The 26,864-nt window shown below is 25.5% G+C and overlaps 1 protein-coding gene and 1 long non-coding RNA gene across 8 annotated transcripts in view; one reads left to right on the top strand and one right to left on the bottom strand.

Annotated features, from left to right (window-relative positions):
- LOC126899873 (uncharacterized) overlaps window positions 1-25,679 on the top strand; it is a 42,509-nt gene extending 16,830 nt beyond the window's left edge. Inside the window, exons 3-4 of one of the 7 annotated variants that reach the window (XM_050675117.1) lie at window positions 10,585-10,697; window positions 18,511-18,713. In XM_050675117.1, coding sequence (XP_050531074.1) covers window positions 10,585-10,697; window positions 18,511-18,516 — 119 coding nt within the window. In that variant the 3' untranslated portion in view covers window positions 18,517-18,713. Of the gene's footprint in view, window positions 1-10,584; window positions 10,915-18,510; window positions 18,714-18,896; window positions 18,930-19,519; window positions 19,547-23,019; window positions 23,059-25,554 lie in introns of those variants that run through there. The other 6 variants (XM_050675119.1, XM_050675120.1, XM_050675123.1 and 3 more) reach the window with 6 other exon arrangements.
- LOC126899883 (uncharacterized) lies at window positions 18,074-18,513 on the bottom strand. The gene is made up of 2 exons (XR_007702739.1): window positions 18,398-18,513; window positions 18,074-18,341 (listed from the first exon to the last, which is right to left on the bottom strand). It is a non-coding gene; the product is annotated as an uncharacterized LOC126899883 (long non-coding RNA).
- Window positions 25,680-26,864: the final 1,185 nt, after the last annotated feature.

Below are 26,864 nucleotides of genomic sequence, written 5' to 3'. Positions count from 1 at the left end.
AAAAACTTATAACTTTTTTTAAAAAATAAAGTGCTAGCTAAAATATATGATATTCTTGAAAATATTTATAATTTGTGGTTGATCATCAAATACTTTTCACTTTTTATTTTTATCAAACCATCTATGTACATGGATTTAATTTATATAATCTATACAATTATATTTTTAAATTATTTTAGTATTTTCAGTTCAAGTTTTTTAAAATTATTATTATTTATATGTCAAGTCGATCAGGTAGTTTTAACAAGAATTGTATTATATTCTGAATTTTTAGTACTAAAGATTGGTTAGAAATAAATAATTTTTCTTCCTGTTTAAGAAATTGATCTCTGAAGAATTAGATATATCAAAGACAGTATTAAATGACTATTTTAAACATTAGTTATTCTTTTTTTACTTAAGTCATTTTTATAGAGATGTTTTATTTGTGAAACGATTTTACATTTAAGTGTTATGAGTCAGTTTACGATCACACCTGTATTAATGGCTTTGAATAAAGATGTTGACTAATAAATATTAATTTTTTGGCTACACTTTTAAAATATAAAAAATGAGCGAAAATAGAACCTTTTAATGGGAACTTTTGGCCAATAATATTTTTTTTGTTATAATCGTTATACGATGAGATTTGGACTTGGATTTTTCCATTATACGCAAAAATTAAACTAAACGTGAATTTTACTAAAAATTTGTGAGTTATTATTGTCAAATGTAATTCAAAATATCGACTAAAAATTGAGTTACAAAGACATTTTATGTAAATAAATGAAATATTATGGGTTGCATTACAGTTAATATTAAAATTGTATTTGTTTTAAAATAATTATATTCATACTAACAATTAATTTTATTAAAACTATAATTTATTTTTTCTTACCTAATATTATAATATTAAAAATTATTTAAATAAAAGCAAAAACGCTCAAAACTATACTATTAAAATTAAGTAANCGGTGTAAGTTTGGAAAAAGAACACAAAATGTGACGTATAATCTGTGACTTCACATAGTTTGCTGATTTTTCATCATGTTTAATTAAATTTATACTAATGTATAATTTTATCATAACATAAAATTGTATTCTCATGTTATTTATTATATTTAGTATAAATGAATTGTTTGATCAAAAAAAGTCATTGAAAACTATTTAATGATCAACCGTCATTTATAAATATTTTTAAGAATGCCTAAATTGTTAGTTTTATAACAATCATAAATATTTAGTATTAAAGTTTTTGGTGATATCAAATCATGAGCTAATTATCATATAATATAATACTGTATAGTTGCTTGAAACATTTAATAACAGTCAATCTAATCGAAATGAAGAAAATTGTTTCGTAATGTCTTAATATTTTTATACTTCGTAGTTCTTAAGTATTAATAATTTTTATAAATACAAAAATTAGAATATTTTTTTTTCAATAAATTTGAAATAAATTATGTATTTGGGATTTCAAATAATTCTGTCTTCTATCAGTAAAAATAAGCTCATAAATTACCATTATTATACCACCTGTTTTATTTTATAAAAAGGCAATTTTAAGATAAATACAAATATAATTTTACATTTACGATAATATATCAAAATTGCAATTGTCCTAACGTAAATATAAATTTATATATTTTAGCTTAAACTTTAATTTTAAAATAAAGTATTATATTTTAAGATTAGTGAATAACTTTTTCCTACTTATAATATACATAAATTACAGTTAAACTGTATAAAAAACAATTAAAAATTCTAAGCTTACTTTATACCTATTAGAAATATACCATATAATGACGTTAATTATGATATCCACGCTATTAATTTTTACCTTAAAATTTTGAAACTAAAATATTTGTATTCTACAATAAAAATCAAACTATTTTGATATACTTATCATAATCTTTGATCAAGAATTGAATAACAGAGGTAGTTTTTTGAGGTGTTTCTGGTCAAAATACTAAAAATATGTTGAACGATCAGTAAAATGTTTTTTTAAAAATCTCAAATCTTCACAAAATGCCTATTTTAATGTATAAAAAAAAGTTAAAATGGTTCTTATTAAAATGTCGAAGATAGACTTTTTTTGATTTACCTTAATATACATTTATAATAATTTTTCAAGAAGTTATGTCTCTCAGAGAGGGTTCAAATAAAAATTATAAGTACATTAAGTCCAAAACACTGTTCATAAAGGGTACTCTTAAAAAATAATTTAGGAATTTCCACATATATGTAATATACGTTTTTAATGCATACAATGTAAGTGGATATTTTAATAAATTGTGACGAAAATTTATATTTATGTAGAAATGTTTGATACTTTAAGTCAAATTTACACTACTCGAGTGTAAAATTAACATTTTGACGTATAGGATTTTTCGAATCATTTCTTACAGCGGACAACTGGAACGTCTCTTTTTTAATCATAATATGGTTATGTATAAGGTATTATACACAAGGTATTTATTTTAAATGAATAAATTATTTCATTATTATACAAAAAAAACTACAAAATCGGATAATTCACCAAAAATTGTTTGGTTTTTGACTTTAATTCCCACTCATATACTCAACATTTGAAATACTTTTTTCTATTTCAATCATAAATTCATTTTTGTTAGATTTAACTTATAGCTTTAAAAAACAGATTTTTGGAACGTATTAAAAAATTGAAAAAAGAATTATTGATATTTTGCCCCCTCCCAATACTCTGATTAATGATAGGATTTTCAAAAAAAAATGTTGATAGTAAAGTTTTATTATGAAATATTACCACTGAACTTAGTATATTGATCTATTCATATGATTAAATCAATTTAAAGATAATAGATTCATGACGACTATCATATATTAAGTCGTCAAAATGTTTTTTTTTTAAATCGTGAAGTGCACAAAAAACTTAAATTTTATTTAGTTTTGTTTTAAAAATGAACAAAACATTTCGAAATCGACCATTTTTATCGATAATTGTATGAATTTTGGCTTTGATTACTTCTAAAAATCAAGTTTTCAAAAAGTCCATTCTGTTAGTTTTTATTTTATATAAAACTATAAGTTTAAGTTCTCATAGACAGAAAATAAATTTAATTATTTTTATCTCAAATTGTTTTCACTTGTATGACGTGTTTTTTATTGTACCGTAAACTAAATTTTATATAATTATGATTGTATGAATAATTGTTTGAACAATTTTTTTTTTAACTTTTAGATATTAACAACGCAAAAGCAAGTAAATTTTTATATTTCAAATTATACTTATGAATTATTACGATAAATCACACTAGACATGGATTTGATTGATATATATATTAAATTATTACTTAATAAATAACTCGATTAGAAGTTTAGATACACAACAAAAACAGCATAAACAAAAAACTTTAGATTAAAATCTTTACATTGATATGAATAAATTATACTAAAATATATAGTAGGTATCTTAACGTCTTCATTGAGCGAACATTAAATTTCAATTCATATTTTATAGCCCAAGGACTTGATAAGATACCTAATTTTTATAACTATTTTGTTTCAACAAGTTTATGGGTTTTTTTTCGTAACCAATTTTTTATGGGAATTAAAATTAACTAGTTGTTAACTCACCTCTTATTAAGATAGAGACTCATTTAAATTAATAAAAAAAGACAGATCGATTTGATTATTGATAGTTAATAGAGAACGAATAAGTAATGAGATCTTTCGTGACGATATCTAACACATGAATAATAGCTACGGGTGACATATTAATATCTATTTTTCTTTTTAATTGGGTATAAAACAATTTAAGTAAACGTGAAAATAAAGCCACTTTCCATAAATGACGTACTATCTACTGTAAAAAATAAATAACTTGCCACAGGCCGAGTTTCATGTCAACTGGGTAATAAATAATAAATTAACAACCACACAACGTATCCAATAATAACGTTACTGGGCGTATGCGGTAATTGCAACGTCGTTTTTTTTAAGTACCGTACACTAGTTTTAAATTACAAATATTACAACACTTCAAACTCTTTTCAGTATTTGTTTAATCAAATTTTTTCTCGGGAACTAACCATCTGACCAATCTACCCTAGACATCCATTGTAATCACTGGCATGTAGATGTTGGACACTGGTTTGGATATGAGGTTTGGGCGTTACACAAATCAAAACATTACAGTTTTTAAGCAGTTTAATGAAATACAAAGTGTATTTTAAATGATAGGTTTCTGCATTGTACAAGTGACAGCTCGAGGCGACAATCAGACATCAAAATTTCCTCGTCGGACTTTGGGTTTTAACCTAATAATCAACAGGGCGACGATTTATAAAAATATAATAATTATCATCGTCATGATAATAATAAAGTAGGAAGTAAATATGGGCTTTGTTCAGGCGGTGTGGGCTTTTTAGTACAAACTTACACTAACATGAAATAGATCAGTAAATTAGAATTTCTTGTGTATAATTAATATTTAAGAGAACATGAACGTAAAAATGATAATATTATAAACATTACGATCAATGTATCTTGTAAAATTTTTCCTAATAAATAAGAGGGGCTATCACTAAGCGACCAATAAATGGTCTNCACTATACGACCAATAAATGGTCTAATTACCGCGAAAAAATATTTCACGCCATTTACCATTGACATTACATTCTTATTAACGCGCAGCCCATTTAGATTTTTTTTAGCTTCGGCCAAGTGACCATTTGGGACTATGTTCAGCACGTCACTGGGCGGGGTAGTGGACAAAGTCCGGCGGCAAAGTGTAGCCATAGGCGGTGGTGTCTCAAGCATTCAATGCATACAGCCGCTCCGCAGCGAATAGTGACACCGAAAACAACAATGTCTACTAAAGGCAAAATTTTAGCCACACGGTGACTGACCAGCTCGTGAACAGTGAAAATTATAGTCACGAGTGTGTTCCCACTAGGCCACTTTGCTGCCAATCGGTTTACCAGAGACCAAAGTTGTGACCGCCCACCGATTTCGTCGGTCATTTGAATGGACGATTTCCATTGATTTGATTAACAGAATTGGGTTTCAAGAATAGCCATCGTTTCTTAACATATTTAACCAGCGCAGGAAAGTTATCTTCGGCTTTTGTATCAAATAATTTACGCGCTTTTAGCCGAAGGCAAAGCGAAGCAAATGTAAATAACTTAATAAGAACTTGAGATTTTTTTGTAGGGCTAAATTTATAATCTCTCTTTCCAAAGCATAGTTTTTATATAATGCAAATAATTTTGATAAATTTCTAGAGGAGTCTAGCCCCCACACTGCCCAACGCATATGCATTCGACGCATTTAAAAATATTATTATTTCGCAGAAAGATTTGAAAAAAATATTTTATCAGCGACAGATTCCTGACATGAAACAGTAGCCCACTACATTTTAACCACTAGCGCGACGGCTATAACGTGTGGTCTGTCGGATCGCTGGACAGGAGTTGACCAAGCTAAGTCAACAGTGTTATCCGACACCGGAATAGAGCGTATTGCGTCAGTGACAACAAATTCTATGCAGCCAAAAAAGTAGTAACACTTATCGGAGTTAAACAAATTGCGCTTATTTATAATACTGGAGAAGTGATCTCGACATAATGGCCAGTCAATGTATTCGTCTTTATATTAAAGGAGCGTGAGAACAGGCGACGTGCACTAGTCGATTCGGTAGTCACTTAGTATTAGTTGATGCGCCACGTTACCGCTGGCTCTTTCGTCAGCACTGTGCGATGAATGATTATATTCTACCGATGTCCTATAACAAAAATGAGGCGTGAAATCGCTTATCTGCGATAGAAAATTTTACCTATGCCCGTAAGCGTAAAATTACAATGGTACCGGTGTACGGTTAATACGTCGCATACGACATAAAAAATAAACGAAGACTATGTACATATCTCTACTCATCTTTGTATGTACAGGTGTCTCAGATATAACTGACGACGGTTATAACTTTCAATACAATTATCATTTTGTTGAATTTGTTCTTTAACAATTATTATCTTTTTAGACTANTTGAATTTGTTCTTTAACAATTATTATCTTTTTAGACTACGTTTAAAGCATATTTCTTATTATTTATCACTACTAATAATAGAAATAAAAAATATTGTATTTTTTTCCAACATTCCAAAATAGTCAACTTTACCCTTTTCTTACAAAAAGTTTTGTAGGGTTGTTAACAATTTTAGGACGATGGCTTAATGAGTTACAAGCATTTTAATACATAGAGTGTGTATGAAGTATGGGTTCAGTTCGAATTGGTGTATATTTATAATGCTTATCACAATTGCCATTCATATTCACTCTATGCAATAAAATGCTTGAAACTCGATGAGTAGTTGTACTGAAACTGATATAAATTTTCATATATTTCGATAACAAAAATGACAAGAAAAAAGGGTATTTTAAAATTTTGAAAAAATTAAAAATGTTAATTTTTATTAGTGATAAATNCATATTACATATTTACTAATTATTTACAGTAATTAGTAGAGCTCGGATGTTTATGACTTTGCATATTTTTTTCGCGTAATATGAATTAAACCCAAGTATGATATAAATTTGATTCATGAAGTCTAGATTACAATTAAGTTAACTTATTTTGCATAATTTTGCATATTTGACGTTTTTGAGCATATAAATGCATATATTAATTATTTCTAGAAATAGTAGCATATATTTTATAATTTGCATTCAAAATATTAAAAATTTGTTTTTGATGAAGATCCGTAGAATGCTATGTACAATAAGTAAAATTACTTTTAGAATTTAGATATTTATAAATTCGATAATCGATATTAATAATATATATACAGTAAAACGCCGATTAACCGGACGCCAATTATCCAGAACGCCGTCTAGACACATGCGCGCTTCATTTTTCTCAGAATTGGGTTATCTTTATTAAATTTCTTCATTTTACATCATCTGTACGTGTTTTCCTTTATAAAATATGTAAGCACATGATTGGTTTTCCGGAATACCGTTGGTCCCAATCAATACTGTATATCAATTATTATTTTTGTTAACATTTTAATATTCATTGTGTAGTGTTACAAGTTTAGTTTATTTGGTACTGTTCGTATGTAGGTGTTACGCTGCGTTTAAATAATTTGTCTAAAAATTCACGTTTTTTTAAAATATATATTATCAAAATGCCGAAAAATTTGCTCAGTGGTTTTGTAAAAGAGTTTGATGAAAATATATTTAGTTCAGATGGTAAAATATTGTTCTGCAAATTTTGTGAAGTTAAAGTATTTGCAACTAAACGATTTTTAGTTACACAACATTTAAAGACTGCAAAGCATGAGCATGCGGTAAATCAAAGAAAAAGACGCGAACAGAGTACAAGTCAATCGTTATTAACTGAAAATACAAACAAAAAAAGTGATTTTAACTCTGATCTTGCTGATGCTTTACTTTCGGCTAATATTCCACTCTACAATGTAAATAATTTAAAATTTAAAAAGTTCTTAGAAAAGTATACGTTTAAAAATATCCCCAACGAATCGACCTTGAGGAAAAATTATGTAGATAGTATTTATAAAAATACTTTAACTAAAATACAAGCCGAGGTCTTTAACCGTAAAATTTGGGTATCTATTGACGAGACCACGGATGTCGACGGACGCTATGAGGCTAATGTTATTGTGGGTGTACTTCATTTTGAAGAACCTGGTAAAGTCATGCTTGTTAATTGTGAACATCTTCAAAAAACAAATAGTACAACAATAGCTCACCTTTTTGATAGAACTATGAATTTAATTTGGCCTCAAGGAGTAGAACACAATAATGTTTTGTTGTTGGTTAGCGACGCCGCACCATATATGGTAAAAGCCGGATCAGCGATTCAAATATTTTTCCCTAAGATGCTTCATGTAACTTGCCTAGCTCATGCTTTACATCGAGTAGCTGAGCAAATCCGTAGTGATTTTCCGTTAGTTGACAAACTTATATCGTCCGTCAAAAGTCTTCCTTAAATGTCCAGCAAGAATACAAATATTCAAAGATGAGGCACCTGAGCTAAGTTCGCCCCCACAGCCAGTTATAACGCGTTGGGGGACATGGTTGACGGCGGCTATTTATTACTGTGACTCATATGAAACAATTAAAAAAATTATAGACAAATTTGATCCAAATGATGCTTTGTCTATAAAAACAGCTCAAGAAGTTATGAGTGAACGAAGAGTTGAGGCCAATTTAGCTTTTATAAAATCAAATTTTTCATTCTTATCTTCAGCTCTAACATCTTTAGAAGAAAAGGGAAAACTTTATCCAAATCGGTTACTATTATAAATACCGTTTCAGAAAAATTAGAAGTTGCAGCATCAGCTTCTCAAGGTAAAACAATATACACAAAATTTCAAAATGTTTTGGAAAAAAATTCTGGATATAAAGTATTGTCAAAAATTTCTAAGATATTAGATGGGGAAACAGAATCACTTGAAGGACTACCTGAAGTTATAGAAACTAACGACATCGTTAATTTTAAGCACGCACCGATTAACTCTGTAGATGTGGAGCGGTCATTTTCAACTTATAAAAACATACTGTCAGATCGTCGAAGGTCGTTCAAATTTGAAAACATCAGCAAAATTATCGTAATTCAGTGTAATCCTGATATTTAAAATACATTTATAATTTTTTTTTCATATTAAATATGTGTGTTTTGTAATAAAATAATTTTAATTAATTTACATTAAAAAGGTATAAAAATTTTTTCGAATTAATATTAACCTCTTTTTTTTTGCATATAGTTATTGAAAAATTGGTATATTTAATATATTTTAAGGCATATAATTGCATATTTTTACATTTTTAAATGCATATTTTAATTAAATTTTGGTGATAAACATCCGAGCTCTACTAATTAGTATTAGTTATGTAATATATAATTATAAAATATAATATAGATTTTGTTACTTACAGTCCTTATAATAATTTCAATTGGTATATACAAATAATTTATTTACAATTGTTGTTTTAAGTATTAAGTATNTTTTTTTGAAAAAAATATACCCCTAGAATTGTTCCATTAGTTAAAAAATTAAGTTGTACAGAATTTGGTTAAATGATTATCTCTCATTCAACTTAAAAATATTTTCAAATTAAACGTTATGAATTATTCCTTCATCCATTATGAGGATGCGTCTGGTCGACAGAAGTCATAAATGATGTTAAATCATTGTAAGGTAGAGTAGACCTCAAATAAATGGGATAGAGACTTAGGGCAAAAAAAATATTTTAAGTAAAATACCAGATGTTTCATATTATTTTTTTTTTTGTAGAACAGATATATCTATTTTTTATCACAGTTAATATATTTGACAATTTGTAAATTATTTATAAATAACAATTAATCACACTGTAATATATTATACAAATGTAGCAAATAGACATTAGTATTATTGTAATTTAAATCGATAAAAATTTTCATAAAGAAAAAAATAAATCATATAAATTTATTATTATACTACAGCAAATAAATTAAAGGAAACACTTTATATTACAATTTAAATTACGTCAAATGACATGTTATATTCAAATAATTGAAGTTTTTAATACAGTAATACTTTAAATAATATACCTGTAATATACCTTTTNTTTAAATACTTATAAATAGAAAAAAGATTGTCACTTTTAATAGTTCTTTTAGAAAAATAAAAAATTTACTTTTAAACTTTTTTAATTGTTATTAAAATATTATGAAATCGTTTACTATTGTAACATTTTCGCTTATTTTGTTGGGTGGTGTTTTATTGACATCATGTAATCAGACAAACGTTGTTCATATATTGAATTCACTTCTTAAGGTAGAAAAATGGTCGTTCTCGGACAAATACACTTGGTACAAAACTAATACTCTTGAAGTATTAAATATTAATAATTTACTCATAAGTGATTCTATGAATACTGTTACTGAAGATAACGTGGACGAAAAACTATTACAAACATCTTTATTGATAAGATATGAGTACGCAAAAACTATACATTGGCTTGCTGACATGTTAACTTTTATGAATANAAAAACTATACATTGGCTTGCTGAAATGTTATTTTGTATGAATAATGATTGTAGTGTTAAAAATGATGAAGAAAGTATCGAGATTCAAAAAGAATTTATGAGAAAATTTAAATCAACTCTTACAAAAGCAAAAAATGTAACAACACGATTTTTAAGCGCATTACAATTCATAGACAATTTAAAAGTAAGCATTGAAAAACAAATTTTGTATGATTTAAGTGATATAATGAATAGCTTTAACGAAATTGAAATCAATACAGAATTAAATGATGATAGGTTCTATATTTTATACGTAGATATTAACAAATTGTTAAAAAGTATAATCAACCACACAGAAAACTATATAGATATGTGTCATGATGATGATGATAANGACGACACAGAAAACTATATAGATATGTGTCATGATGATGATGATGATGAAGATGATGATGATGATGATAATGATCCACTTGATGGGGATTTAATGGAAGAGAAATTACAAAATACATATAGGACTCAAATGATAAAAAATTTTTGTTACGTAAAAAATGAAATTTCTAAAAAATTTAAAAAAAAAAATAGCACACCTTTTGATTTTCTTCTTGAACACATTACCAAAAGTATCGATGATATAATTAAAATCAATTACACCGATCTTGGATTCGAATATGACAAGATGACAAAAACAAGTTTCTATAACCTGTAAAAAAAAACTAGTGTAAAATACTTCAATTTAGTTTTAAGTGATATTCTGATTGTATTAGTTAAGTTTCAAATTTAAACAAGAAAAACATACAAAATTTTCATTTTTGTAATCAAAGAATTATAAATAAATGACGTGAAGACAATAATCATATAACAATAATAAAAGAAAAATATTAAAAGTTGTATAATAAGTAACTTGAAACTAAAAGATGTATGGGAATGTCCTTATTACTAAAACGGTCGACAAAGTGGCTNATGTCCTTATTACTAAAACGGTCGACAAAGTGGCTATGAATAAAATAAAAAAGATAGGTCTTTATTAGAAACGCTCTCTACCCCAAACATTATGGACCCCAGAGGTGCGTTGAGTAGTTGAAACCAGCTGCACAATAAGACCTAGATAATGTAATTCTAAGCAGTATAAATTAAAGTAGATATTAGTTACTTGATATTATGAAGATACTTGTGCCAGTTATTAGTCTAATAATATCAAAATATCAAATTTATTTTTTAATATATTAAGCACTCCAAGCTCTCACTATTCATTTATTTAGTTAAGCTGTACATAAATCTTTTTGTGTCGCGTATTATGAAGTCTAGGCGGTGCACAATTATCATTATATAATTTGCATTAGAATATTCCTGTTTTTTTTTAATTTAATAAATAAAATTGAAAATTATTAAAATTGTATAAACATTGTTTGAACTTATTTATTTAAAGCGTTTAGATAATGACAAAGCAAAAGCGCGTTCAATTTTAAAATAGTCCCGTAATAGTGTTAGCACGCTGTTTATTCCAATAACCTATACATCTACAAAATGATTCTTTTAACACTAGCCGCTTAATTATTCTTAAAATATTAAGTTTTTTGAAAAAAAAAAAATATGTTTTCAATATGTTTGTTAGTTCTATATGATAATTAAATAATATTCATGATTTTTGGATCCATCCCTTATATCTTATAGGGTTGTCAACTTTATTTTTGTAAACAGAAACTACATATTAAACTAGTTTATAAAATAGAAAGTGGTCTAATAAAAAAAAATTACTGATCGATAACCACTTTTGGACCTGCACCTCGGAAGTTATTCTCATTTTTATACCTAGATGGGACAAAGAGTACAGCCGGGAAACGTCTAGTAATAAAAATAACAGCACCCTTCCTACCTAAATTCATTACATTAAATTGTTAATAACTTCTAAAGTACTGGTCCAAAAGTTGTTATCGGAGTCGTTTAAGTCGTTTTCTTAATTAGTCCATTTTCTATTTTATAATCTAGTTTAATATGAATGTTGTCATTTAAAAAAATAAAGTTAATAATCCAGAATATACAAGGGATGGACCTAAAAATTATATTATAACAGATAAATAAAAATACATATGGAACTAACATAAATCGAACAAAGAAATATTTTAAGAGATATTGAGCGGATTGCGTTAACGAAATTTAAATTAATCACCTGTATATAGTTTTTCTGCTCATGTATTTAAAAATTATAAAGGCAATTCAACCTGAAATTTTGACAAGTTATGAGAATGGTACTCATTCAAAATTAACAATAGTTCATTTATTAATATGCATTTATTTAAGATGGGTATTACATAGATCAAGCAATAAATAATTTTAAAGTAAAATAAATTAATATCATTCTTTAATTACAGAAATTATACAATGAAAATTTAGTATGTTTTTCTTGTTTAAAATTTGAAACTAGACTAATACAATCAGAATATCACTTAAAACAAAATTGAAGTATTTTACACTAGTTTTTTTTTTACAGGTTATAGAAACTTGTTTTTGTCATCTTGTCATATTCGAATCCAAGATCGGTGTAATTGATTTTAATTATATCATCGATACTTTTGGTAATGTGTTCAAGAAGAAAATCAAAAGTTGTGCTATTTTTTTTTTTAAATTTTTTAGAAAATTCATTTTTTACGTAACAAAAATTTTTTATTATTTGATTCCTATATGTTTTTTGTAATTTCTCTTCCTTTAAATTCCCATCAAGTTGATCACTACCATTATTATGAAACCTAACTAAATATTTTTCTATCTCGTCGATTATACTTTTTAACATATTGTCAATATTTATGTATAACATATAGAACCTATCATCATTAAATTCTGTATTGATTTCAATTTCGTTAAATTTATTCAATGTAGTTATTAAATCGTACAAAATTTGTTTTTCAACGCTTACTTTTAAATTGTCTATGAATTGTAATGCGCTTAAAAAACGTATTGTTACATTTTTTGCTTTTGTAAGAGTTGATTTAAATTTTCTCATAAATTCTTTTTGAATCTCGATACTTTCTTCAACATTTTTAACACAACAATCATTATTCATAAAAGTTAACATGTCAGCAAGCCAATGTATAGTTTTTGCGTACTCATATCTTATCAATAAAGATGTTTGTAATAGTTTTTCGTCCACGTTATCTTCAGTAACAGTATTCATAGAATCACTTATGAGTAAATTATTAATATTTAATACTTCAAGAGTATTAGTTTTGTACCAAGTGTATTTGTCCGAGAACGACCATTTTTCTACCTTAAGAAGTGAATTCAATATATTAACAACGTTTGTCTGATTACATGATGTCAATAGAACACTACCCAACAAAATAAGCGAAAATGTTACAATAGTAAACGATTTCATAATATTTGTAATAACAATTAAAAAAGTTTAAAAGTAAATTTTTTATTTTTCTAAAAGAACTATTAAAAGTGACAATCTTTTTTACTATTTATAAGAATTTAAAATCTACAATTATATATCATTTGACGTCATTTAATTGACGTCAATTGTAATATAAATAAAGTGTTTTCTTTAATATATTATCTGTAGTATAATAATAAGTTTGTATGATTTATTTTTTTGTTTATGAAAATTTTTATCGATTTAAATTACATTAATACCAATGCCTATTTGCTACATTTATATAGTAAAATACAGTATGATTATTTGTTATGTATAAACAATTTACAAATTATTAAATATATTAACTGTGATAAAAAATAGATATATCTGTTCTACAAACAAATAGAGAAAAAGAATAATAAAACATTTGGTATTTTACTAAAAATATTTTTTTTGAGTGAATAATTTTTAAAAAACCCAGCACAGTGGGGTCGCGGCACAGTGGTGACGTTGCATAGTTGGATCAAGTATAATGATATCTGACAGTGATTAAAATATCTATAAAAAAAAAAACGCTTCGATGCAAATCTTTAGATAGTGTTTAATTTTAAAAAATTGGTGGATTATTCCAAAAGCTACATGATCTGCTAGTTCATTATTAATATCCTAATTAAGATAAAGTATGTCGAATGCAAAAGGGATTATTAGAAAATATTATTTCTCATAAAAAAATAATGTTGATCCATACACTTTTAAATATGTCATAGCATTATTATTATACTATTCATTTATTTAGTTAAGCTGCACGGAAATCTTTTTTGTGTCACGTATTATGAAGTCTAGGCGGTGCACATTTATCATTATATAATTTGCATTAGATATTCCTGTTTTTTTTAATTTAATAAATAAAATTGAAAATTATTAAAATTGTATAAACATTGTTTGAACTTATTTATTTAAAGCGTTTAGGTAATGATAAAGCAAAAGCGCTTTCAATTTTAAAATAGTCCCGTAATAGTGTTAGCACGCTGTTTATTCCAATAACCTATACATCTACAAAATGATTCTTTTATTAACACTAGCCGCTTAATTATTCTTAAAATATTAAGTTTTTTGAAAAAAAAAAATTGTTTTCAATATGTTTGTTAGTTCCATATGATAATTAAATAATGTTCATGATTTTTGGATCCATCCCTTATATCTTATAGGGTGTAAACTTTATTTTTGTAAACAGCAACTACATATTAAACTAGCTTATACAATAGAAAGTGGTCTAATTAAAAAAAATGACTGATCGATAACCACTTTTGGACCTGCACCTCGGAAGTTATTCTCATTTTTATACCTAGATGGGACAAAGAGTACAGCCGGGAAACGTCTAGTAATAAAAATAACAGCACCCTATCCTACCTAAAGTCATTACATTAAATTGTTAATAACTTCTAAAGTACTGGTCAAAAAATTGTTATCGAGTCGTTTAAGTCGTTTTCTTAAATTCTAATTTTTACATATCTTAACGAATGCTTAATTTTGAAATTTTTCTAAATTTTAAAAATTAAAGGAAATTCTTTAAACAATTGGCGTTGAATAGTTTCACAGCATAAAAATCAACCCAGTGTATTTATATAGACAGACATACACACACACAAAAAAGAAATACATTTATGGTAATATCAATACCTTCTCAGCTTCGCAACGACACTAAAATGGATTCAATTAAAATGTGTAATTATTTAAAAATATCGAGAAAACTGTATGCGTTCATTTATTTTAAATATTGTAACTGTTTACATTTTTATTCATAAAAATTGGGAAAAAAACAATAATTGGGATATTTGCTTAGAAAAAATCGCAAAATTAGCAAAATAAAAATAGAGATGTTAATTCATAACTTAAACTTGTATTTATAACCCCAAAATATCCCCAAATATGTGCTTATTATAAANTGGGATATTTGCTTAGAAAAAATCGCAAAATTAGCAAAATAAAAATAGAGATGTTAATTCATAACTTAAACTTGTATTTATATGTGCTTATTATAGANAAATATCCCCAAATATGTGCTTATTATAAATTAGTAATGAGCATTCTAACTGTGATCGTATGATTTTTCATCGCTCTCCATCTTGAAAAATAATTTATAACCGTCATTGCTTTGATCGATCTCTATAGTAGAACATTATCGGTAGATTAAGACATTACGGAGACCCTTGTCGTTTAATGTATTAAAATATGTAAGAGGTTTTTTATTAAAACGTTACAAAATAATTTATCCTGCGGTGTTACACATGCATCAGTATAAAAAACTTCTCCTATTGGAATTAATTATAAATAAATTAATAATAACTCGTTTGATTGTAACAATATCATTGTTACACGCGATTGTGGCAGTGTTTTTATGTGTGGTGTGTACTTCATCGTCCCAATATCATATTTGAAATCTGAACGAGTTCTTACAGGAGAAAAATAACATCGGTAATGGTAGTGATTCCATCCAGATACTAATCTTTATACTGCAACGCTTGTATACCAATGCCAGATTATAATTTATAACACAGTAGTTGGTCCTATCTACACTTAAACACCATGGGCATTTCTCTCGTACACTACATGAACACACCTGCATTTTACATACTCACCGCAAACAAAATATATCGGCAAATCCAATAAAAAAAAACATAAATGGGTGTTATAAACGAGTGTTTTTTTTTTTACATTAAAGAATACTTGTACAAATTTGTAAAAAAAAATTATAATTAAAAAACTTGACCTAGTATTCAAACTGGTCTCTTATTTTATCTTATTCGGCTCTAAGTATTTTGTATTGAATTCGTAGCATGAAAAAACAACAAATTTTACAAGTGAAAGGCGCACCTGGATTATAAAACATACTCATTATTCTTTAATTAAACGGTTCAACATCGATGACGTTTTTATTATGATGTTTGGGATTTTTATGTTTATTGTTGATCAGTATAAGTAACTTTTGTATATGATATAAATATTAAGATTCACTTGATTCTAATATCAATCTTCTCTTGAAAATCTTAAATAAATATAATTTTATCATAACATAAAATTGTATTCTCATGTCATTTATTACATTTAGTATAAATGAATTGTTTGATCAAAAAAAGTAATTGAAAACTATTTGATGATCAACCGTCATCTATGAATATTTTCAAGAATACCTAAATTGTTAGCTTTACAACAATCCTAAAAGTTTTATATTAAAATTTTTAGTGATATCAAATCATGAGCTAATTATCTTATAATATAATACTGTATTGTAGCTTGAAACATTAAATAACAGTCAATCTAATCAAAATGAATAAAATTGTTTCATAATTTCTTAATATTTTTGTACTTCATAGTTCTTAAAAAACAAAAATATTAATAATTATAAAAATATAAAAATAAGAATTTTTTTTAGCTTCGATGCGAAGCGGAGAAGGTATTAATTTTACTATGATGTGTTTTTTTTTTTTTTTTTTTTTTTTTTTTTTTTTTTTTTTTNTACCATATTGAAAAATATACTATTTTTGTATGATAATTATGGGTTTTGTATTTTATTTTAATAGAAGTTGATGTTGCTTTTGCAATTATCCATTAATTATTAAAATGAAACACTATCTACAGATTTGCATCGAAGCGTTTCTTATGATAGTGATTTTAATCACTGTCAGATTAAATCTATACTGGACTCTACTATGCAATGTCTCCACTATGCCGCGACCCCACTGTGCTACCGTTTTTTTTCAATCAATTTGAAAAAAATATTTTTAGTAAAATACCAAATGTTTTTTTATTTTTTAAAATTTTTTTGTAGAACAGATATATCTATTTTTTATAACAGTTAATATATTTAAAAATTTGTAAATTGCTTATACATAACAAATAATCATACTGTATTATACTATATAAATTTAGCAATTAGGCATTGGTATTAATGTAATTTAAATCAATAAAATAAAATTAAGTGTCAAAATTTTCATAAACATAAAAATAAATCATACAAATTTATTATTATACTACAGCAAATAAATTAAAGGAAACACTTTATTTATATTACAATTTAAATTACGTCAAATGACATGTAATTGAAGTTTTTTAATTCTTATAAATAGTAAAAAAGATTGTCACTTTTAATAGTTCTTTTAGAAAAATAAAAAATTTACTTTTAAATTTTGTTAATTGCTNTAATAGTTCTTTTAGAAAAATAAAAAATTTACTTTTAAATTTTGTTAATTGCTATTACAAATATTATGAAATCGTTTACTATTGTAACATTTTCGCTTATTTTGTTGGGTGGTTTTTTATTGACATCATGTAATCAGACAAACGTTGTTGATATATTGAATTCACTTCTTAAGGTAGAAAAATGGTCGTTCTCGGACAAATACACTTGGTACAAAACTAATACTCTTAAAGTCTTAAATATTAATAATTTACTCATAAGTGATTCTATGAATACTGTTACTGAAAATAATGTGGACGAAAAACTATTACAAACATCTTTATTGATAAGTTATGAGTACGCAAACACTTTACAATGGCTTACTGAAATGTTAATTTTTATGAATAATGATTGTATTATTAAATATGATGAAGAAAGTATCGAGATTCAAAAAGAATTTATGAGAAAATTTAAATCAACTCTTAATATAGCAAAAAATGTAACAACATGTTTTTTAAGTGCATTAAAATTCATAGACAATTTAAAAGTAAGCGTTGAAAAACAAATTTTGTACGATTTAATTACTACATTGAATAACTTTAACGAAATTGAAATCAATACAGAATTAAATGATGATAGGTTCTATATTTTATACGTAAATATTGACAATATGTTAAAAAGTATAATCTTCGACACAAATTGCTATATAACCATGTATGTTGATGGTGATGATAATGATCCACTTGATAGGGAATCAACGAAAAAAAATTTAGATGAAATTTATGGTTGTCAATTGAAAAAAAAAAATAACACACCTTTTGATNCGTAAAAAATGAAATTTCTAAAAAATTTTTAAAAAAAAATACCACACCTTTTGATTTTCTTCTTAAATATATTACCGATAGTATCGATGATATAATTAAAATCAATTACACTGATCTTGGATTCGAATATGACAAGATGACAAAAACAAGTTTCTATAACCTGTAAAAAAAAAACTAGTGTAAAATACTTCAATTTAGTTTTAAGTGATATTCTGATTGTTTAGTTAAGTTTCAAATTTAAATAAGAAAAACATACTAAATTTTCATTGTATAATTTATGTAATCAAAGAATTATATTAATTTATTTTACTTTAAAATTATTTATTGCTTGATCTATGTAATACCCATCTTAAATAAATGCATATTAATAAATGAACTATTGTTAATTTTGAATGAGTACCATTCTCATAACTTGTCAAAATTTCAGGTTGAATTACCTTTTTAATTTTTCAATACATGAGCAGAAAAACTGTATAGANCATACATATAAATTAACTATATTTAATTTTGAATGAGTACCATTCTCATAACTTGTCAAAATTTCAGGTTGAATTACCTTTATAATTTTTCAATACATGAGCAGAAAAACTATATACAGGTGATTCATTTAAATTTCTTTACGCTATCCGCTCAATTTCTCTTAAAATATCTTTTTGTTCGATTTATGTTAGTTCCATATACTAAGCATAAATTTTGACTGCATCATGTTATGTAATTTATTAATAAAAAATATCTTTAAAAAATCTTTATTAAGATCATAATTATCAATCATTATGAAATAATACGAAATAAAAAACACAATTTTCGGTTATACAGGGTGTTGAGTAAGTCAGGTAACGGGTTTCTATTGTTCTCATTGTTACAAACAATGAGAACAATAGAAACCCGTTTCCTGACTTACTCAACACTCTGTATATAAACGCCCTTATTTACTATACTGATCAATGTAGCCACTAATGAACAATAGTACTCAATTTTGTTATTGGATTTTCATTAATAGCATAGCAAAAGAAAATGTATTATCTTACGTATGTTGTGTTACAATTTCATACAAATTCGATTTTTTAATAAAAATTCTATATAATTTTTAAATACAGAAAAAATTCTAAATTTTACAATTTTTAATGAATGCTTAATTTTGAAATTTGTCTAAATTTTAAAAATTAAAGGAAATTCTTTAAACAATTGGCGTTGAATAGTTTCACAACATAAAAATCAATCCTGTGTCTTTATATAGACAGACATACACACACACAAAAAAGAAATACATTTATTGTAATATCAATACTTTCTCAGCTGCGCAACAAAACTAAAATGGATTCAATTAAAATGTGTAATTATTTAAAAATATCGAGAAAACTGTATGGGTGTATTTATTTTAAATATTATTTGTGTGTGTGTATTTTATAATACACACACACACACACTTGATTCTATAAACAATCTTCTCTTGAAAATCTTAAATAGCACTTATACAGAATGTCCCACCAGATTTTGACATGTTTAATAACTTTTGATCCTGTGAATATTTTAAGTTACCTTTTTTACAAATAATATTTACAGTTTGTGACCTATGTTAAATATACATTTTTATTTATTTATTTGAAATAAGGAATAAAGTTTTATTTTTTATAAATTTTAATATATCCGTTTTTTAACTTTTCTTACAAAAAATTTAGATGTGCGATAGCAAATTTTAGATTAATACTTACTGAGTTACAAGCATTTTAATACATTGAGTGGGCCCGTAGGTACAACTCATACTGTTCTATGTGCACGTCTCTTTCCACTTTACATACCCAATCTAAATATTTAAATACTTGTAACTCACTAAGTACTAATACTAGTTGTTATCAACCAACATTTTTTTTATATAAGAATAGAGTGAAAAATAATAATTATATTGAAATATAAAAAGATTAAAAAATAAATATAAAAATAAAACATTTTTTTTTTATAAAAGAAAATTTGTTTTTATGATACGTCACAAATTGTAAAAATTGTTAAAAATAAATGTAACGCTAAATACTTACTAACCTGTATATCAAAAAGTTATAAATTGGGATTTAAGCGTTTAATGGTTTAAAAAAGCTGAGGAGGAGTGAGGTAGAGTTTAGTGACGTTATATTTTTACCATGACACAGATAAAAATTTTTCAATGTTCCGCTCCCCCCTCGACTATAGCTAAAAATTACATTAACTGAAATGATTACAATATAAACTGGTTATCAACCAGTCAATATTTTATTTAGACCATTCCATTCCTTATTTAATAGTAAAAAAATATTAATAGGATCCCTCTAATATCTGTTCTTAGAAATAATTTTTTTTTTACATTAAACTTGATATTTACAATGATTTATAAAAATAAATCAAATTTCAATTTGTAAATTTTTATAAAAGAATCATTAATTAATGAAAAAATGGGGATATCGTTTTTAAAAAATCACATTGTATGTTGAAAATAAAATAAATTATGTATATTAAACTAAAATTAAAATTTTTTTTTAATTTCATCTTTCGTTTTGCTATAAAAGTTTCTATTAATTTTACATCTCTTTCGAAAATTATTAAAATTTTTAATGGTTCAGTTATTAATTTCCCTTCTTGATAAGCACTACAGTTAACTCATTAAGAAGGATGGATATGTAAAAGATTTTGAATTTTAAATCACTTGACAACATTTACATATTAAATTAGAATAAAGCTTGCTAGCCCAAATNAACATTTACATATTAAATTAGAATAAAGCTTGCTAGCCCAAATTACTTATTTTAACATTAAGGCGTCTGGGCACCGAACTTTTTCAACAGTCGAAAATAGGCAATTTGCCGTTTTTATAAATTGTCATACAATTGTATATAAATACAGTGTCGTTATGTGAGAAGTATTTGGTTTTTAGAGCGAGTGTCTATTATTGGGAGTATTTTTACTGTGTTACAGTCTATAAAAAACCGGTTTTGTGTACCCACCTTACTTTTTGATACAATACAAATATATTGATTTAATAACGACCCTCATTTATGTATTATTTATTTTTAATGTAATATAAAATCCATAGCTTAGCACCAGGTCCACTGTAAATGTCTATAGACGTGTGTCATGATTTCACAAATTTTAATTGATTATAAAAATAATTAAATTATTTATGACTAGTATGAACAATTAAATATTTAAAATCAACATGTTAAAGCATATGACATCGATTATTTCGAAGTTACATAACTATAAAAAACGTGTTGCTCCACGCTACTCTAAGGACAATAAAATAGCGGATGCGGATAACGCACACGAGTACGTCAAATAAAACAGATACTGTTTGAAAAACATTAGTTTGGACATACAAAACTGCCAGTTTTCATTCCATCAGTGCGACGAAACTACTGGCACAATAAAAGTTCTTAAAACAAATCTGAAATTAGCATTATGTAACAATAGTATCGATCAGATCACTTTTTTGAAATTACGATTTCTTCAACACAAAAATCTATTTTGAAAAAATGAAAATACTTAAAGGTCAAAAGAATCATAGTTAAAAAAAAGTATTCTGACATGATGCTGAATTCAGATTTGTTTTGAGAATTTTTATCACATTGTAGTTTCGTAGAACTGCTGAAACAAAAACGGGTTGTCTTTTATTAAAAAACGGTCGGTACCCAGACACTTTAATGATATATTAAGTATATGATTTACGTAGTTGACGCCATATCTGTTCCTTTAAATTACATCAATTTTTAAGAGAGTTAAAAATATATGAAAAAAGAAATAAAAATGTGTTTGAAGTAGCCGTTGATAAATTTGTTAACCATTTGTATTATTTAACTGATGAATATGTTACGTTTGCTTTATTGAGGAGAATATCGATTTAAACACTTAATAAATATACAACCTAACATACATCAACAATAATAAATACTAAAAATTGATCTATTTAAAGATAAAAAATATATATTACATTAAATTAACAAAACTATGTAGACAAATTTTATAATTAAAAGTATTCGCTATCATACCAATTTGCTATCATTTGAAAAGCTAACATAATTATTAGAGATATTCCTGGTAGTAAATGCATGTACTAACCGAGTACCGAGTAAAAACCGAGTAACAAAAGGCTTGCAAACCGAATAGAATATTCTTACAAATCGAGTACCGGGAAAAGCCGAGTAGCTAAATTTAGCATTGATGAATAAATTGGCCAAAATATTAATTTTCTAATATTCCCTTCTCATTTACGGTAAAACCATATTCCGAATTCGCTACCTTAAAAATTTAGAAAAGTCATGTGTATTTTGTAAAAAAATTATCTGAAGTTGGGAGAAAATGAAATTTGGCCTCCTCAACATTTTTTTCACCCTAGAAATGATTGAAAATATTCCATTACAAAATATTTTAATGATCATTTCGAAAAAAGGTTTTAATAAAATCCTTCAAGTATTGGTTGAAATAATAGCTACATAGTAATTAAAATATAATTATTGAATATTATTAAAATTTATGAAAAAAAAAACATTTCTATTACTACATAAATATAAATCATTACATATAAAATATATCAATACTCCTCAGCGAGTACAAATTAACAAAACAATTAATCAATTGGGCGCTACTTGCGTTGAGTGATAACAGAAAAATAAATTACGCTTGTGTATTACATATTTTTTTACAGAGTGTTATCCAACCGGTTATTTAAATATAAAAATAATTTTTTGATACCTGGAAGGTAAGAGCCCCGACACTAGACGGTAGCGCCGTACGGTTATATCACCACGTGTCACACTGAACGGTTTGAAAACTGTTTTGTCGCGTTTTTTGTTGATAATTCAATAATTTATATTTTATTCATTCAGTTGTCTTCTACTACGCTGTACAGAACTTCTCATTTTATTTAATTATTATTTTACGATTTTTAACCAAGTATGTATTAATGTTTTTAATATATTCAATAGTATTAAATAGAGTTTTCAATTTATATTTTGCTACATTAAAAGTTAAAATTACAAGTGAAATTTGTTCTTTAATTGTTCAAATAAACTTATAAAATTAGGTTAGTTTATATATTTAATAAATAACTTCTCTTATTAGAGTAATTCTTCACATAAATATAGTTTTTGTCATCTAGGACTATAAAACTTGACCGCCTCTTATACCTAAAGATGAACTTTTTTTTAGTTTTGTAGTCTTAAAATATTAATATTGAAACAATTAGTAATCATTTTAAAAGTTACTACCCCTTAAGTTTTAACATCTACGGGTTATACAGTCTTTGTGTGAATACATACGAGTAAAACATTCATTTAACTAAACTTCTTCTTTTACTCTACATGAACTTTGAGAATTTTACTACTCGCGTAATAGCTCCTGCTGAACCATTTGATCTTTAAAACGCTCCTAATGAAAAACGGAAGTATTATGTTCATCCTCATAATTCCAATAGGGAACAGAGTAAAAGATTCATTGAATTCTATCAAAAATTAGAATGTATGACGACAAATTTGTTGAGTACTATCATATGAGTATAAAATCCTTCGATGAATTACTTCAAAAATTAAGACCATCACTGACGAAACAAACCACTAGATTTCGAGAGCCAATTTATGCAGAAGGAAAATTAACACTTACTTTAAGGTCAGTTGTGGAATTAACATTTAATTTTTTTATCTATATCAAAAATAACTGTAATTAACTATCGGTGTTAGCGAATCATGGTAAAGAACATTTGATAGATACTTCAGTGAATCAATTGACAAATTATAATTGTATTATACTTCTATTAAATTTTTAATTGTTATAAATACCTCAACTCGTATATATATATATGAAATGCGATTTTAATTATAATTTAAATCGAAAATTTTGGAATTATCATCAATTATCTTAATATGCAAATATCAAGAATAATCTAATATATGTTAACCATTTGTACAAAATATGCATTTAATTATACAAATACAACTCTATACGTACTAACTAATACGTCTCTATTACTTAGTTAATTTTATATATTACTTAAAATGTTAATATCAATGTTTAAAACTTTATTATTTTTTGATTAGTTATATTTTTATAATTTAATAAATAAATTATTTATATATTTTTATCAAAGAAATATAAAAAAAATAGCGATAACACAGTGGGGTCACTGCATAGTGTGGACGTGGCATAGTTGGAACAAGTATAAATTTTCATTAAAATAGGAAACGTTTGTCGCATTCATCGTTTGATAAAATCGATAATTTAAGCTAATTCTAATATTAAAGTTAATTTTTTCGACTTAAAAGAAAAAAAAATTGAAAGAAGTTTAACTTCATATTCTATGTAAATTAGATTTATATACTATTCATGAAAATCAGTGTACTTCCCTTATAAGGTATATTAAAATAAATTAAAATTCAATACCAAGAATTTTAACACAAAAATAGTATACGGTAGCCATTTTACTGTGAAGACAAAATAAAGTCCGAAATTTTTTTTTCCAAAATAAAGTATATTACATTAGCTTTAATTTAAGATATATATAAAAGTGTCAGTATGTCCGGAACACTTTCAAAAGTTGAAAAAGTTAGTTTTTGGTTGTCAATTTGAATCTTCCCCTGTGGACTATAAATTAATATTAAAAATAAATTTTTTAGGTAAGGCCCAGATAAATATCGATTATTGACTAAAAAATATTTACAAACCGTGTACCGATTAAAAATATGCTTAAAAATTATATCCCGTGTAAATGTCGGGTCCTAAAGCGGAGATCAAGTATCTGACCAATTACTCAAAATCTTGAAAATTTTTATCACCCAGTCATTTTCTTAGTTCAATCATCTTTTAATATTTAAGTTTATAAAATAAATATTATGATATTGAAAAGAATAAAGTAGTTCTCTCATTAAGGATAAATAATAGAATTTACAAATATGTATTAACTTATAAAACGGAAAACAACTACTACTTAAATAAACCAAAAAAATATTCCTCAAAATTAATTTTGGTTTAGAAAAAATCTAATGTTTAATGATAAAACTTGAATAATAACTTTTATTCGATCAATCAAGGAAAAAAGCGGAATATTTAAAAAAAAAATTTGTTGGGATGTGAGGGTTTGAAAATGTTAAAAAGTTTTAATCATATGAGATGTTAAAAAGAGAGGATAGGAATTGTTACGTCTATTAATTACATAACTCTATGTAATTGAAATAATTTTGTGTTACAGATAAATTTTTATTTCGATTTGATGGAGCAGTAAAAGTTTTTTCCTTTGAATAACGGGCTTCGCCAAAATTAAAAGCAATTCTTAAATTAATATTGTTAATAACTTATTTTTTTTTGTACAATTTATTGGATTTCAGTTTTTGATAAAAAAGAATTAATAAAATTATATAAAGATGTACTTCAAAAAAAAATAAAAATAAAAATTGGTTGCATCATTAATGTTGTACTGAATGTATTTTTTTAGTTTAGGTTTTAGCACAGGAAAATCTTAATCTGGGTAATTCACTTCCATGAATATGATTTTAATTGAAAAATAATAATTAAATTCCCTGTCATTATAATCTTAATTTATTCAATTACTGGCTGTTATGATTCCTTCAATAATTATTGCTGTAATATGTATAAATATTACAAGTTGTACTTGTTATATATATATTAAAATATAGTAGTTTAACATTAAGGAGCTAGTTCATATAAAATAACCGAAATTAAAATGACTAAAATATTAGAATTCTATGAAAATAATTTTTAATTAATAGACAAAAATTAAGATGCTTTTGTCAAAAATTTGCCTTCTTAAATACATTTTGTGGAATATAAATGGTTTTTAGATGATCACCCACTAAATTTTGTAACAAAACAATATCTTATACTCTTTTGTTAGAATAGACAAAAAATCTTTTTAAAACAATGATGAGTTCTTTGAATGATACGCCACATAAAAGAATGCACGATGCAATGCATTCAATAGCTCTCAGCTTATACGGACATATCAATTATAATAATCGTTTTATTAAGTATTCTTTTTCTAATGATACACATTACATGTACAAAGCGGATGAATAATTGAAAAGTAAAATCATAGCCATCTAAACCGTAAAATTTTCAAAATAACTGTGTCTTTTGTTATATGTGGTTCATGCTATACCAGTATATGTACATATATCTGACCTAGAGCATAAAATGAGATTGTTTAGTGTACTTTATTAAAAAGACACTCAATAATTTCACTGCGTTTCTTAACCTATCCGTGATACAATGTTCTAGTAGTTGATTTGTTATGAAATATTTTTGTAAAAACTCTTGTAAAACAATAAAATGTATCGTTAACATATTAGATTTGTTAATTAAATAAATATTTTTGATAAATAAATAAATAAGTTATTTTAGCTTAATAGATTGTTTATCAAGATGAACATTTTTTTCTAATTAAAATATATTGATTTAACAACAATAATGTTGTTAACTGTATATATTTTTTAGTGTAATACCTCAAATACTTGTATAAGTATTGTAATACATATAAATAAA

This window comes from Daktulosphaira vitifoliae, unplaced genomic scaffold (assembly GCF_025091365.1).
Source record: "Daktulosphaira vitifoliae isolate Bord-2020 unplaced genomic scaffold, ASM2509136v1 Scaffold_2, whole genome shotgun sequence".
In the NCBI taxonomy this organism is placed as follows: domain Eukaryota; kingdom Metazoa; phylum Arthropoda; class Insecta; order Hemiptera; family Phylloxeridae; genus Daktulosphaira; species Daktulosphaira vitifoliae.
The sequence above is the reverse complement of the archived record's forward strand: the minus strand, read 5'-3'. Positions and strand labels throughout refer to the sequence as shown.